At 42.9% G+C, this 16948-nt stretch overlaps 1 protein-coding gene across 3 annotated transcripts in view; it reads left to right on the top strand.

Annotated features, from left to right (window-relative positions):
- Positions 1-11580, top strand: part of LOC140387385 (CTD small phosphatase-like protein 2) — a 106202-nt gene extending 94622 nt beyond the window's left edge. For all 3 annotated transcript variants that reach the window (XM_072470401.1, XM_072470404.1, XM_072470402.1), the window contains 3 exons: positions 824-950; positions 5876-5971; positions 6687-11580. In XM_072470401.1, coding sequence (XP_072326502.1) covers positions 824-950; positions 5876-5971; positions 6687-6752 — 289 coding nt within the window. In that variant the 3' untranslated portion in view covers positions 6753-11580. The remainder of the gene's footprint in view (positions 1-823; positions 951-5875; positions 5972-6686) is intronic.
- The last annotated feature ends 5368 nt before the right edge of the window (positions 11581-16948 follow it).

Below are 16948 nucleotides of genomic sequence, written 5' to 3' on the forward strand. Positions count from 1 at the left end.
AGTGTTTTGAATGAAGCTCGGGATTTGTGGTAGAGATGCACTAAATTTAGTTTATTAAAGCAGCTTTGGAAGTACCCTGCCCAACTCCACTCTGGAGCCACCAGTATAGAGTAGCTTACAGTAGGTCCTTCTCTCATATATTTTATTTTAAAAGTAGGATTGAGGAGTTAGCCAAACTGACAAATTGGTTAACTGTTAGGAATCTTGAGGTATTTTTTTTCTTTCCCCCCCCTCAATTTTCCTCTGGAAAGTGCTGGATCTTACTCTTTCCTTCCTCCTTGGCAAAGTGATCATTCTTTGCATTAATCCAAAGTGCAGATTTGGTCACAGAGCACCTTGCGGACACAATCCTGTCCTTGTCCAATGTGTGCTGTCCGAAGGTCAATGAGGTACCAACATGGTGCAGAAACCTGCCTGATTTCAGATTGATTTAAAGCCCTATCGGCCTCGTTGCTCATACTATGATCAAACACAAGAACTAGGAGCAGGAGTGGCCCCTCGAGCCTGCTCCGCCATTCAATAAGATCATGGCTGATCTTTTTCTGGACTCAGCTCCACCTACCCGCCCGCTCACCTTAACCCTTCATTCCTTTACTGTTCAAAAGAGTTCACCCCCACAACCCAAAGATGTGCAAGGTAGGTGGATTGAACACGCTAAATTGCCCCTCAATTGTAAAAATGAATTGGGTACTCAAAATTTAAAAAAAAAATTTTTTTAATGCATGTGCATTCAGGCTTCAAGATATTTTATTTTGACTGTATCCTCTTAATCTTCACTCATGTCCACTGTTATGCTTATTCTTCAATGTACTTTGTCACATAGGCACAGGTTGTTCCGTGAGCATTGTGTGTGTGTGCAGGGAAACTACATAAAGGATTTGAGTATCCTTGGACGAGATCTTTCGAAAACAATCATTATTGACAACTCTCCGCAAGCCTTTGCGTACCAGGTCAGTGCAATAATCATTGAATAGAGGCAAGATACAGAGTGGAGTGCTTAGAGAGCTCAGAGTTGTGTTCTCACTATTTTGGTGCTTGCCTCGTAGGAATAGTATTAAAATCATTTGTTTCAGGATGAATAACTGAGTGCCCAAGTGAGGTTGGATGTGGCAAGTTGTATCTGAGGCACAGACCTATTTCTCCTCTTAACATTTCCAAGCATTTATCTGAGAACTTAAGTAAGTCTTAGTGGTGCAGGCTCCTGATCCCAACCAAGCTGCTGTGGGGAGACCAGGCATCTCATATGAGATACACCCAAGAAGTTTCACAAGACTGCTATCACACAGCTGGCTTAATTTTACTCTAATCTATCGTCACAGCCTCCGAAGTCAGATCGGCCTTCTTGAAAGTGAACCCCTGGAAGGTAACGGGTCCTGACTGAGTCCCTGGTCGTGCACTCAGATCCCGCGCAGACCAATTGGCGGGTGTGTTCGTGGACATCTTAGCCTCTCCCTACTCCGTTACTAGGTTCCCACCTGCTTCAAGAAGACCACCAGCATAGCGATGCCAAAGAAGAACCAGGCAATGTGCCTCAATGACTATCGTCCGGTAGCCTTGACATCTATCATTATGAAGTGCTTCGAGAGGTTGGTCACCAGACACATCAACTCCATACTCCCAGAATGTCTTGATCCACTGCAATTTGCATACCGCCGCAACCATCCCACAGCAGACGCTATGTCAATGGCCCTACATTCATCCCTGGATCATCTCGACAATAAGGACTCCTAAGTCAGACTCCTATTCGTTGACTACAGTTCCACCTTAAACACCAGAATCCAGCCAAGCTCATATCAAAACGCTAAAATCTAGGACTTGTCTCCTCCCTCTGCAACTGGATCCTTGACTTTCTGACCCATAGACCACAATCAGTAAGGATAAACAACAACACCTCCATGATAGACCTCAATACCAGGGTCCCGCAAGGCTGCGTACTTAGCCCCCTACTATACTCCCTGTACACACACGACTGCATGGCAAAATTAGGCTCCAACTCCATCTGCCCGTTTATTGATGACACAACGGTAGTGGGTCGGATCTCGAACAACGATGAGTCAGAAGACAGGAGGGAGATAGAGAACTTCGTGGCATGATCTAACAGCAATAATCTCTCCCTCAACGTCAGCAAAACTAAGGAGCTGGTCATTGACTTCAGGAAGCTAAGTATGGTGCACACCCCTGTCTGTATCAATGGTGCCGAGGTGAAGATACTTGACAGCTTCAAATTCCTAGGTATGCAAATCACCAAAAATCTGTCCTGGTCCACCCACGTCAATGCTACGACCAAGAAAGCACAACAGCGCCTATACTGCCTCAGGAAACTAAGGGAATTCGGCATGTCCACACTGACCCTTACCAACTTTTACAGATGCACCATAGAAAGCATCCTATCTGGCTGCATCACAGCTTGGTATGGCAACTGCTCGGTCCAAGACCGTAAGAAACTACAGAGAGCCATGAACACAGCCCAGTCCATCACGCGAACCCGCCTCCCATCCATTGACTCTGTTTACATCTCCCGCTGCCTGGGGAAAGCGGGCAGCATAATCAAAGGCCCCTCCAACCCGGGCTATTCTCTCTTCCAACCTCCCATTGGGCAGGAGATATAAAAGTGAGAACACGCACGAACAGGTTCAAAAACAGCTTCTTCCCCGCTGTTACCAGACTCCTGAATGACCCTTTTATGGACTGAACTAATCTTTTCACACATCCCCCATCCTCTCTACTGAGTAGTAAGACACTCCGTATGCTTTTTTTTTTTTAATATGTTTTATTGAAAATTTTTTCCCAAACAACAATTTTTCCCCTCTTACAAAGCAAACGCAACAATAACAATACCGAAATTTTTAACAATACACAAGTAACAAAACCCCTTTATCTTTGACCTAAACTAAACTAAACCCCCCCCCCTTCCCCTTCCCCCTCCCCCTGGGTTGCTGCTGCTGGTCATCTGTCTTCCCTCTAACGTTCCCCTAGGTAGTCGAGAAATGGCTGCCACCGCCTGGTGAACCCTTGAGCCGATCCTCTCAGGGCAAACTTTATCTGCTCCAGTTTAATGAACCCCGCCATATCATTTACCCAGGCCTCCAGTCCGGGGGGTTTCGCCTCCTTCCACATGAGTAGGATCCTGCGCCGGGCTACTAGGGACGCAAAGGCCACAACGTCGGCCTCTTTCGCCTCCTGCACTCCCGGCTCTTCCGCAACTCCAAATAGAGCTAACCCCCAGCCTGGTTTGACCCGGGCCTTCACCACCCGCGAAATCACTACCGTCACTCCCTTCCAATACCCTTCCAATACCCTTCCAGTGCCGGGCACGCCCAAAACATATGTGCGTGGTTTGCCGGGCTCCCGCCACACCTCCCACATTTGTCCTCCACTCCAAAGAACCTGCTCAATCTTGCTCCCGTTATGTGTGCTCTATGTAGCACCTTAAATTGAATCAGGCTAAGCCTGGCGCATGAGGAAGAGGAATTTACCCTGCTTATGGCATCAGCCCACATACCCTCCTCTATCTCCTCCTCTAGTTCTTCTTCCCACTTTCCTTTTAGTTCGCCCACCGACTCCTCCCCCTCTTCCCTCATCTCTCGGTAAATCTCTGACACCTTGCCCTCCCCGACCCACACCCCTGAAAGCACCCTGTCCTGTATCCCCTGTGTCGGGAGCAACGGAAATTCCCTCACCTGTTGTCTAGTAAATGCCCTCACCTGAATATATCTCAAGAAATTTCCCCGGGGCAACTTATACTTTTCCTCCAATGCTCGCAAAAGTCCCATCTATAAATAAATCTCCCACCCTCCTAATTCCCAACTGGTACCAGCTCTGAAATCCTCCATCCATTCTTCCTGGGGCGAACCTATGGTTGTTCCTGATTGGGGACCCCACCAGGGCTCCCCGCACCCCTCTCTGTCGCCTCCACTGTCCCCAGATATTCAATGTTGCCGCCACCACCGGGTTCGTGGTAAAGTTTTTAGGTGAGATCGGTAGCGGCGCCGTCATTAACTGAGTAGGTCCTGGCCTGATTCGATCTGCCAAAATGCATCACCTCACATTTATCTAAATTAAACTCCATCTGCCATTCGTCGGCCCACTGGCCTAATTGATCAAGATCCCGTTGCAATCCTAGATAACCTTCTTCACTATCCACTGTGCCACCAATCTTGGTGTCATCTCCAAACTTACTGACCATGCCTCCTAAATTCTCATCCAAATCATTAATATAAATCACAAATAACAGCGGACCCAGCACCGATCCCTGAGGCACACCACAGGTCACAGGCCTCCAGTTTGAAAAACAACCCTCTACAACCACCCTCTGTCTTCTGTCGTCCAGCCAATTTTGAATCCAATTGGCAACCTCACCCTGGATTCCGTGAGCTTTAACCTTCTGCAACAACCTACCATGCGGTACCTTGTCAAAGGCTTTGCTAAAGTCCATGTAGACAACGTCTACTGCACTGCCGTCATCTACCTTCTTGGTCAACCCCTCAAAAAACTCAATCAAATTTGTGAGACATGATTTTCCACGCACAAAGCCATGCTGACTGCCCCGAATCAGTCCTTGCCTCTCTAAATGCTTGTAGATCCTGTCTCTCAGAATACCTTCTAGCAACTTACCTACTACAGACGTTAGGCTCACCGGTCTGTAGTTCCCAGGCTTTTCCCTGCTGCCCTTCTTAAACAAGGGCACAACTTAATATTTACATTGGAGGCAGTATAGCAAAGGTTCACTAAGTTGGCCCTTGGGATGAAGTGGTTGTCACATAACGAGAGACTAAGTAAATTTGGCTTATATACTGAATGAGATGTGAGCTCAAAAATCCACAAAGTTCTGAAGGGGAGTGGTTTGTTTGATGGGGTGCATGCGGAGAGATAGTTTCTGCTGCCGGCAGTCAAAAATATGGGGGCACGGTCTCTGGATAAGGGGCTGATTATTTTGGACTGAGGTAAGGAGAATATTATGGATGCTCTGCTTTGAACACATTGAAGGCTGGGTTAGATAGATTTTTAGCGTATCAGGAATTTAAGGGATGTGGGGAAATGGAGTATGTAACACAAATTAAGCCATGATTGTATCGAATGGCAGAGCAGGCTCAACGGGCCATATGATCTACTCTTGCTCCTATTTCTTTTGTTGTTCTGTTCTTGAGGTCTTTAAGATAGTGAAGGAGTTTGGCAGGGTAGATACAGAGATGTTTCAACTTGCAGGTGAGACCGCAACTAGGAGCCATAAGTATAAGCTGACCATCAATAAGTTCAAGAGGGAATTCAGGAGAAGGAGAAATATCTTTAACCAGAGAGTGGTTGGAATGTGGAACTCAGTTCCACTAGAAATAGTTGCAGGGAATAAGGTAGATGCACGTCAAGGGAGGAAAGGGGAAGGAGGATATGTTGATGGGGATAACTGAAAAGGGGTGAGAGGAGCTTTTTGTGGGGCATAAACACTGGCATGGATATGTTGGGGCTAATGGTCTGTTTATGTGCTGTAAATACACTGTGATACCATTATCCTCGATGGGGGCGGTGGTGTGTTTGTCTGTGTGACATGGACTACGTATCGGCCCTCATGCGCACAACACTTTGGCGAAGTTAGTGTTGACTTTGCAGGAATTTCTGGCTGCCTTCCTGATTGTGAGTGTTATTGTGTGGAGGAGATATTCTGTGAGTATTCACTGGCTTTGAGCTTGAAAGTACTATGACTTATTTTTATTTGCCCTTTTTCATGTGACCTCTTTTGAATGAGCCCGCTTGTCCAGTTGGGGGTATAATTAGTGTGAAAGTTGGGAGTTTTTGTCTTGCAGCTTGAGCTGTAGTAGTGCGTGTAACACTGTACACATTGCAGCCATGTTAAAATGTCCTTTCACTCTTTTTCTCGCAGCTGTCCAACGGAATTCCAATTGAGAGCTGGTTCATGGATAAGAATGACACCGAGCTTTTGAAACTGATTCCCTTTTTAGAGAAACTTGTAGAACTGGTAAGTCATGGTGTCTGTTAATAGATCAGTTTGATTTTAATTTTTAAATAAAGTCCTATTTTCATACAGATATATTCCATAACGAGAGGATGATCCAATGCTTGATAATTTGTCTTGGTCAAGTTAGCGAATCCAAACTAGATGGTAATTGAGTGCTGTAGTTGGTCTCAGTGCCTTTGGAAGGCAGGCATATCACCCATCGTCCCTGGTCTCAAATTTCTGCTCATGGGCTCCGGATGGAAATGCATATGGGGATGTCTGAGGGCAGGCATGGATTTAATTATGCTGCCCCCGCTGGTTGAATAGTTCTGCTGGGATCTATGGATTCAAATGGCAGAGCAAACAAATACCAGCAGAAATAAAGGAGTACTCTTTACAGAAGGCTCTCAAGTTATAATTGTTTGCCATCAGGTATTGAAGGCCATAAGTACCTAACTAAGATGTTAAACTTGCTGTTCATGCTACACAGTACTTAGCCATTGGGCATCTCACATTCTGTGATGCCTGAACCTACACAGCTTCTCAAGCTCCCCAACCCTACACCAGAAGCAGCACAAGGGCATTTTGAGAGAAATTGCTTTGACATGACTCTCACCACTCCATAACCCAGGGGCAATTATACGGGAGATTCTGCTATCTGGTAATGAAGCAAAGGTGTTGCCATCAATTCCAAAATTTAAATGTGCCTATTTCTCCTTTAATATGCTGTTCTCAGAATGAAGATGTTCGACCTCATATCAGAGAAAAATTTCGTTTGCACGATTTGCTCCCTCCGGATTAAGAACTCATTGCCAACACCATCTCTGAAGGGGGGGCGGAGAAGACAAAAGCAGGACCCTTTGGACTACAAGACATTGCCATTGCTGTTGAAATTTGCATTTTTGTACCTCGTCTTGCTTTTCTTGTCTTGGGCACCCACAGTTAACCAAGGGGTTGCAGAGAGTGAACTCAGTCTTTAAGTTTAGGTGGGTCTGAACAGGAAAGGATATTGCAGGGTTTTTTAAATCAAAAAAGGAAACGGTATATGCAGTAAAAATCCGAGCACGCAGATCTTGATAGCACATATATAGCACGCAATAGATGTACTGTTGTCCCAGTTGGTGTGCTTCTGAAGACTGCTGGATAACAAGTATGAAATGCTGTGGTCTATTGCAATACATGTTGATGACACTTTTTGACTGTATCTGCTGTAAATGGTTAGCGCTTTTCTTTGTTGCATAAAAAAAATCAACACTTTCTAAAAGTACTTCTGTTTCTGCCACCAGCATTTTGTTTAACCTGTATTGTCACAGGTTTACATAAGAGGAGAAAACTGATTCTGTTTTCCCCTCTGGTGCTTCACAAAGTGGGCCTGTACCCACTTTTTAAAATGTAGGTCTCATTTCAACAGGAATGGCCAGTATATTAAATACAAACATTTTACCAGTTCAGGTTTTAGGCTTTTATGTTTTCCCTAGTGTATGAAATTATATCCAATTATAAAAGCATTCCTTTTAACTATAATGCATTGTAGATTCCCTTTTCACCCCTTCCAAAGCAAAGGAGAGAATCTTTCCTAATTTGATCCACCACCTTCCTGCTTTGTCTGCCTGTGAAGTAATGTATATTTGTTAAAATGAAATAAAGAATCTATAGATTAGTCAAAATTAAATCGGATACATAACAGACAAGTTTATTTATATTAAAGAACAGAAGCATTCGCCCACAGTAGCTACAACCTTTTAAAAGAAGGGATGAGGGTACAAGAGGAGAGACTGATACAAAAATTCAAAGTATAGCGATGAGATTTTAGTCTTGATCTGACATTCGTAAACTGCAGTCTCTGCCTGGCTGTAACTTGGACTCAATTTTTTTGTTGGAGGTGGGGTGTCAGAGAGGACATGGGACGGGGAAGAAGTAAGAAAGATTGCAACAAAATCCAACAGGCTTAGGATCCTTTCGGTGTCCAGTCTGCTTTTCAAGCATCTAATGTTGCACTAAACATTTGTCCTACTGTGAAATCCTTGGGGAAGCGAGAGCAGTGGTGGCAGGCGCATCAGGAGAATGACAGTGCGCTAACTAAACTTGTGGGCCCGTGTTCTGGTTGTTCTTCTCTTTTCCCCCCCCCCCCCCCCCCCCCCCCCCCCCCCCCCCCCACTCATTTTCACCCTCCCCATCCCCAACAATAAAAGATACCCGGTCCCAGGCACCTGGCCCCTTGTAAAAATACTTCGCCCCATTTGCTGGTCCATTTGCTGGCTTACTTTTTCCACAGTATCGTTTTCTCGCAGGAGCATAGCATGAATTGCCTCTAGACTGCATCGATATGCCACAGGCATCGCCATGGATTCATTTCCTAAAAGGAAGCTGGAGAAAGCGGCACTTTTTTTTGTGAAGAGGAACTAGGTGCATTTTCTTTGGTTTAAAACTCTAGAAGATTGTTCAGGACGAGGTATGTGGTCGCAAAGAAAAGGTGAGCAGCACATGAATGAGGATGCCAGTTAAATTTTTTTATGTATATTACCAGTTTACCTGTACAAAACTTTCTTGTACAAAACTACATGCAGCTTCATTTAAAAAAAAAAAAAATCCTTAAAATAAGGAAAAATCTTTTTAAAGAAAGCGGTTTAATTTTTGTATTTTTGATTTTACAAAAGGCATGAGTTATGTCTACTTTTTCTGTGTATTAATGAAGATTTTAACTTTTCATCAGGTTGAGCGTTTTTCTTACTATTATCTATTGTGTATGTAGTTAGCACATTGTGACACTGAAACGTTAAAATCTAGCATGTAGAAATAAGCCTGTTTTTTGTCGGGAGGAAGAAAACCCTTTTATCCTTCATTAAAATATTTTAATCATGGCAGGTTTTTCTGCAGAAAATAATTTGAAAAGCGTTTGCATTTCAGAGAAATACTGATTTTGTATTTAAAGAAAGGTATTTTGCTTGCAGGAATCTATTTACTACAGATTCACTTTAATGATAACCTTTGAGATGTATTTAAGTACCTTTAGGGCATCTGGGCATCTTTCTTTATGCTGTTTGTCATTTTGTCTTTATTGAAATAAAAATGTACAGAACATTGCTTTTACAAATGTTACAAACGTTTTGAAGTTTTCCAAACTCCGCGCCAGAGTAACCCAAACTTGAGTCCGCGGCACCTGCTCGCTCTCTTACCTCTGTACCTTGCTCTGCTTAAAATAATCTGATATTTCTTCAAAAGATGCAACGGTCTCTGCCCCAACTTCTCCCCGTGACAAAACATTTCATGCTCTAACTTTATGTTTTGCATTTAATGCCTTAAGAAGGCAGCAAAAGTAGGAAGTTTAACCTGGATTTCCTTATTTAGGGTTGAGGCAAAGAGTCAACATGAGTTAGTGAGCCACCCCTCATTTGGGTGGAGGGGAACAACAGGAAATTTATCTCCTCTTCACCCTCCTCACTTTGCCTTAAAAGAAATTCAGCTGCATAGATGAAATTCTGGATGTTATAGGTATTAATCTGGACTCAAATGTCAAACCTGCTGCTCTTGTGGTGAAGCATCCTTTACATTAGAACAGAAGAAATAGGAGAAGGAGGAGTCCCTTGAGTTTGCTCCACCATTCAATAAGATCATGGCTGATCTGATTGTGGCCTTAACTGCATTTTCCTATCTGTTTCCCAATAACCCTTGATTCCCTTGTTGATCCAAAATCTTTATCCAGTGTGTAGTTAAGCAGGTTGATTAGGACATGGAGATTCAATGGCTTATCCATCCCTCTTTTATGTTGATTTATATGATCTTGGCTACGGTAGTTCTGCATGCAACCTTGGTTTTGTCCTGCTCCCCAGCTGTATATGGAGGTGTCAGAATCACCCAGGGGTTCCTCATTGTCCAGCAAGATAAGCTGGAGTTGAATATATGTTGAGGTTTGAGGGCTCTGATTTGTCCAACTGTTGTCAACGCTCAATGTCAAGGCTCCACTGAGTAATGGGCTCTTTGCGGAGGTATCATTTGTGTGCTATTGTCCTGCTGAAACCAGGCCTCGAGTTGGCTTACATATGAGCCGTCATTAATTAGCGTAAAAATCACCCCTGGGTGTCACATGGTACGATCCAGTTGAGGGAAGTGTGATTTCAATTCTGCCAGGTTCTGCATACTGATCACAGACCAGTGTAGTATCATCTTGAATTCTATGCCTGAAGACAGGTCCGACCTACAGCCTCAAACCTCCATCACGGGCAGGGCAAGGTGGCAGGTCCCGAATACACCCCATAAGAAATGGGGTTTGAACTCCTGCTGTTGGCACCAGTGTGATCCACACCGGCTGCCTAGCCAACTGAGGCAATCGACCTCCAAAGGAGTCCCAAGTTACTGTGGCAATAAACATTTTTACATGCATATTGCAGCCTGGAGCTAGAGGCTCCAATTTATTTCCATCATATGGCTGACCAGGTATCTGTCCTGTTCTTACTGCCCGCATATGTATATACATGGTATAAAAATTTCACATATACATCTGACAGTCGCTTGAAGTTGGACACTAATTCTGATTGAATTATGGAATTACATGGAATGAACCATGCAGAAACAGAAGATTTGGTGCAACTGATCATGCTGGTGTTGATTCTCCTACCCTCCTTCACCTGAAACAAAACATTCACGGATCTTGAATTGGATCCAATGTTATGGATAGCTGCAAAGTTTATCCGTGAGCCTCTCCTGCTCTTCGAAACTCTTTACTGGTTGTTGCAGGTCTCTTTGAAGCAGTCAAACCTGCACATGTACTGGGGAGAACTAGTTCTGATAGCTTGATGATTAGACAGTGAGCAGAATATCCATACAGACTTGGCATTTGTGTTCCGTTTGCGTGGAGTATGGGATGCTTGCCATTAGAGGAAAGCCGATTTGGATTCTTGCTCTAATCTGTATAAATACTTGTGTGGATGCCTGATGACCGTAGCTGAATGACCTGCAAGCTCACATTAATATTCACTTGGGCAAGGTGCTGTGGGACTGTAGCTCATCACTGAGTTAAGATCTTGAGGGTCGGCGAGAAGAATGTTGAGACTAAAAGAAAAAAGCGAATGAAACCCTTCATTCAGACTGTGCCACTTTTCTTTGCCACTCTTGGACTAGTTGTGAAAAATTTTTACCTCTTTTTGTCCTTTTATGTTTGCTGATTCTGATGCTTTGCTTTAGCTACTTTCTTTTAAGAATTATTCACTGCTCCCCATTTCTCCAGTTCCATCTTTACAAATTGGCATCTAATTAATATTGAAACCCATTAACTTTCCACATCCGCTAAACTTTGTTAGGATCGCCAAACTTATTTGGTGCCGCTTGTATACTTTGTACTGGTTGTTTCGCTGGACTATTTGGATAACTTGAGTCTGCAACACTGGCAAGGTTGAATATAAAACCTGGATTAAGGAAACGATTATCAATTTCACCCTTCCAAGAAACTATGCTTTGCATCAATGTGGACTCTGCAACTTTATTCAACATTGGATGAATAACCACAAGCAAACCTCCCAAGCTTTATAAACAATGCTGTCTCCATGGAGTAATCGAACAAAGTCCATAATAAACAATGTTTGCTTTTGTTACTATTGGAAAGTATATACAATCAATAAATTTTTTTAATGAAAGATTCCTGTTCCCTCTCTGCCTTTTGTTTTATTCTTATCCATTTTTGGCATTACGTTGTCCTCCGATTTGAAGAGCCTTGGTTACGTGGATAGCCCTCTCACCTAGCAGGTTCTGGGTTCAAGTCCCACTCCAGAATCTTGAACACACAATCTTGGCTGAAGCCAGCAGTGAAATGCTGTATTTTGGGTGTGATATTAAACCAAGACCCCATCCCATCTCTCAGATAAACACAAATGACTGACACTGTTAAGAAGGAAAACTTTGGAATTTTCCAATGTCCTGAGCAATAATATCCTTCAGCCAACATCACTAAAACATATAATCTGATCGTTATGTCATTGCTATTTGTGGAACCTTGCTGTGCACAAATGAGCTGTTGCATTTCCTAGACCACCACAGTGACTACACAAACAAAACATAGAGGTTTACAACATGAAAAAAGGCTTTCGGCCCAACTTGTCTATGCCACCCAGTTTTAACCACTAAGCTAGTCCCAATTGCCCGCATTTGGCCTATAACCAGCTTTCCCATATAACTGTCGAAATGCTTTTTAAAAGACAAAATTGTACCTGCCTCTACTACTGCCTCTGGCAGTTCCAGATATTCACCACCCTCTGTGTGAAAACATTGCCCCTCTGGACCCATTTGTATCTCTCCCTTCTGTTGAGAAAAATGCGAAAGATGTCATTTGAAACATGAAGTTCTGATGATAAAACCCAAGGAACGTGAGAAAAAGCAAAGTAACAGGAAAGATTCTATAAATGTAAATGTAATGAAATGCTAAAAAATGATATAGCAGAAGGCTCTCGAAGGGTTAACTGCAGACAAAAGTTCTTTAGCATGCAGACTGCCATTATCACACAGGCCTTGAGATAAAGAAGCAGCTCATGCTGTACCTGATACCTTTAGTTCAAGTCGGAGACATTTTTATATAAGTTAAGTTTTAAGTTACATAAAGGGAATGAGTTTTCTACCCTTTAATAGAAGTTAATTAGTTTAGCAAGCAATTGATTGAAATTGCCAGAATCTTAAGTTTGAATAACTTGAAATGACATTTATTTGTGAATGATAGAAACTTAATGACACCAGTTAAAAGTGGAAATCTGGAGAGAACAGTTGATTTTAATACAGGACAATTCACCGCAGCTAACTGCTTTTCAAAAAAGCAGTCAAGACCTTTTTTGTAAAATTGTAAAAACGGAAGAATATAACTTGAAACATTTAGGAATACAAGAAAATACAATACTTAAAAAAGATAAGGGATTGAAAGGCTGGAATGCCACAGAATAATTAGCAGGAAGCCTCCCTGCCAGTGAGCTGACAAACTAAGGTCAAGCTTAACATGAAGGCACTCTCATGTTAGACATTACGGAAACTAGATGTGGAATCATATGGACAGAAAGGGTATTACGTTAAGGTGCAGAAGAAAACACTTTAAAATAATGTCATGTAATCAGCAAGGCTGTTAGAAGGATGATATATATCCTGAATCGCTCTCAGCCAGGCACTCACTCTCAGCTTGCAGGGTGATTTCGGTACATGGGACTGACAGAATACAAAAGCCGCGCAAAACCGCAAAACAACCAAGAGAAAACCAACAAAATGAAGAGAGATTGTCAAGGAGGCCCAGGAACGTCTGATCACCAACCAGGAGAATCCAGAAGCAAGATCCTTTTACTTTTCTGCAAAGACAGTGATTTTATCTTTTAAAAGAAAAAAATTAGAATAAAATAAGTTAAAGTTTTAACCTGAAACTGGTTATTACAAAGTACTTTACTTACTTAAGTGGTAAGTAGATACAATTCTTCTATGAAGATATGGGTTATGCCGGGGGATAACTTGAAACACTAGTTTGACCCGAATAGCACCCACCTAAGACTGCATAGGAGTCGGGGAGTGAGAATCCCTGTTCAGCATTTAGAATATCTTGACCCTTTTTTGGTATAGGGGGAATTCTAAGAATAGTGGTGAGTTTTTTACTTCACCTCTTGCCAGAACTGTACACAGTATTCCAAGTGTGGCCTTACTAATGCCTTGTACAACTTCAGCAAGACGTCCCAACTCCTGTATTCTATGTACTGACCGATGAAACTAAGCATGCCGAATGCCTTCACAACCCTGTCCACCTGTGACTCCACTTCCAAGGAGCTACGAACCTGTACTAGACCTCTTTATTCTATAACTCTCCCCAACTCCCTACCATTAACTGAGTAGGTCCTGCCCCGATTCAGTGTACCAAAATACACCACGCCACTTTTATCTAAATTCCATCTGCCATTCATCGACCCAATTGATCAAGATCCCGTTGTAATCCTTGATAACCTTCATTGTGCACTGTGCCACCAATCTTGGTGTCATCTGCAAACTTACTAGCCATGCCTCCTAAATTCTCATCCAAATCATTAATATAAACAACAAATAACAGTGGACCCAGCACTGATCCCTGAGGCACACTGCTGGTCACAGGCCTCCAGTTTGAAAAACAACCCTCTACAACCACCCTTTGTCTTCTGTTGTCAAGTCAATTGGCTACCTCACTGGACCCCATGAGAGATTTAGTCTTGTGCAACAACCTATCATGCGGTACCTTGTCAAAGGGGTGAAATATTTTTCCTTTTAATTCTTATCTAAGATGAATGAGACTGAGAGGGGCTAGTTAAAAAGTTTAATTGAAGTTTAAAAACTATTCCTTTAAAAAAAAATTTTTTTTATAATATCCAATTTTATTTTCCAATTAAGGGGCAATGTTTGGGGGTGAGGCCCACGCAGACATGGGGAGAATGTGTAAACTCCACACGGACAGTGACCCAGGGCCGGAATCGGACCTGGGACCTCAGTGCCCTGAGGCAGCAGTGCTGCCTTTCCATGTGATTTATTATTGGGTTTCTGGTAACTTTATTTTTCTGTTTATTTACTTACATTCATTCATTGGAGATGTTGCGCCATCTAATGGTAGAAATTGAATACTTCGGTAGTGACATGTCAATGTCTCAAGTACTTACATTGCCACAAGCATTGGAAAATAAAAGGATAAAAGCCTATGAGGCCCATTGAACTTGTTTGAAAGAATTATTGATGGTGACATTTAATTTCTCTTAGTTTTCTGGCACACACAGACATGGTGATAGACAGATCTGATTTTAAACAAGTTCAGTCAGTTCTTAATACTGTTTCGAGCCAAAAAAAAAAAAAAATCCTGTCAAGGGGCAGCACGGTGGCACAGTGGGTTAGCCCTGTTGCCTCCGCGCCGAGGTCCCAGGTTCGATCCCGGCTCTGGGTCACTGTCCGTGTGGAGTTTGCACATTCTCCCAGCGTCTGCGTGGGTTTCGCCCCCACAACCCAAAGATGTGCAGCATAGGTGAATTGACCACGCTAAATTGCCCCTTAATTGAAAAACAAAAATGAATTGGGTACTGTAAATTTATTTATTTTTAAATACTGTTTCTAGCTTCTTTACAAAATCTTGATTATTTGTTACATTTTAAGCTTACTTAATGGCCCACTGGTTAAAGGTTAATGTTAAGGGATACAGCTGGTCAAGACAGCAAATCTTGATAAAGAGGTATCCTAGATGTGAATGATCCTATTTTCACCTAGTACCTATGGGAGCGTACTTGTCGGTAGGAATCACTTGCTTAGTGCTTCCATTGCTTTGCTTCCCTCCCTCTCCAGTGGGCACTAAGGCTTATTACGGCACCCCCCAACCACTGTCCCAGGCCAATGAGGAGGATATTTCTATCAAACCTGACATCCATTTCCACTGATTACTGCCTTCATTATAATGCTCAATTTTCAGCATATGAAGTACAGGCTTAATCCTCAATGACTGTTGTGCAAAAAAGGAAACCAAATAGGACAAAAACTATGTTGAACAACTCAAATGGAAATAAGTCCAGGCTCATCGTTCAGTTCCTAATCAAAGAATCACAAAACTTTATGAATAAGCTTTGCTACACTTTGCCGTCCCTCAATTTGCTGTTGGTTTACCAATGGTCAAGTTAATTCTGATTTATCAGGAGTACTGTATCATTTCTGATTCCATCCTTTTTCTTTAAAGTTAAAGTACCCCATTCTTTTTTCCACTTAAGGGACAATTTAGCGTGGCCAATCCACCTACCCTGCACATCTTTGGCTTGTGAGGATGAAACCCACGCAGACATGGAGAATGTGCAAACTCCACGTGGTCATTGACCCGGGGCAGGAATCGAACCTGGGTCCTCAGCGCTGAGAGGCATCAGTGTTAACCACTGCGCTGCCGTGCTGCTTCATCAATGGCATCCTTTTTCAATGCTTTTTTTTCCTTATAATTTTAGAATATCCAATTCATATTCTCCAATTAAGGGGCAATTTAACGTGGGCAATCCACCTACCCTGCACATCTTTGGTTGTGGGGGTGAAACCCGTGCAAACACAGGGAGAATGTGCAAACTCCACACGGACAGTGTCCCAGAGCCGGGATCGAACCTGGGACCTCGGCGCCATGAGGCAGCAATGCTAACCTCTGCGCCTCCGTGCTGCCCTCTTCAATGCGAGTCTATTAACAGTACAAGAGGGTGCTGAGTGGCTGCCAGCAAGTTAACAGTGATGCAGTACAATCAAAGAGTTCAAATGCTTTTAAGCTTGTTTCAAATCATATCTGAAGACCTATGCTTTGGATCTGAGGGATGACATAATCTGTCATACTGCTGCTCCGACCTAATGTGTTAGATTAAAGCTTACATTCTATAGGGCCAGTCATGGCTTAGTGGGAGGCATGCTGGCTTCTGATTCTGAGGGTTGTGAACTCAAGTCTCAGTCTAAACACTTGAGAAACCCCAGTCTAACCATCCCAGTGCACCATTGAGGGAGTGCTGCATGTCAGAGGTGTAATGTTCTTGTCAGATGACCTGATTTATATTACAAGAACACTCGTAGCTAAAGCTATAAACAATTTATTAACATTAACTGTGGGTAAACTATGTTCAAAATAACAGTAAGATCAAGCACAAGCAAACTCTCCAGCTTCCTCCAGCCAGTCTGAAGGGTCACCTGACTCTAACCTTCACTTGTATACTAGTGAGACCCCTAGTGGTCAGTTGGTGAATTACAACATACCCATTTTTAAAAATAATTTTTATTGTCACAAGTAGGCTTACATTAACACTGAAATGAAGTTACTGTGAAAAGCCTCTAGTTGCCACATTATAGTGCCTGTCCGGGTACACTGAGGGAGAATTCAGAATGTCCAAATTAACTAACAGCACTTCTTTCGGGACTTGTGGAAGGAAACCAGAGCACCCGGAGCGAACCCACGCAGACACTGCGAGAACGTGCAGACTCCGCAAGGAGTGACCCAAGCCGGAAATCAATATCACCACATCCCCTTTG

The sequence above is a fragment of the Scyliorhinus torazame genome, chromosome 12 (assembly GCF_047496885.1).
Source record: "Scyliorhinus torazame isolate Kashiwa2021f chromosome 12, sScyTor2.1, whole genome shotgun sequence".
Lineage (NCBI taxonomy): Eukaryota > Metazoa > Chordata > Chondrichthyes > Carcharhiniformes > Scyliorhinidae > Scyliorhinus > Scyliorhinus torazame.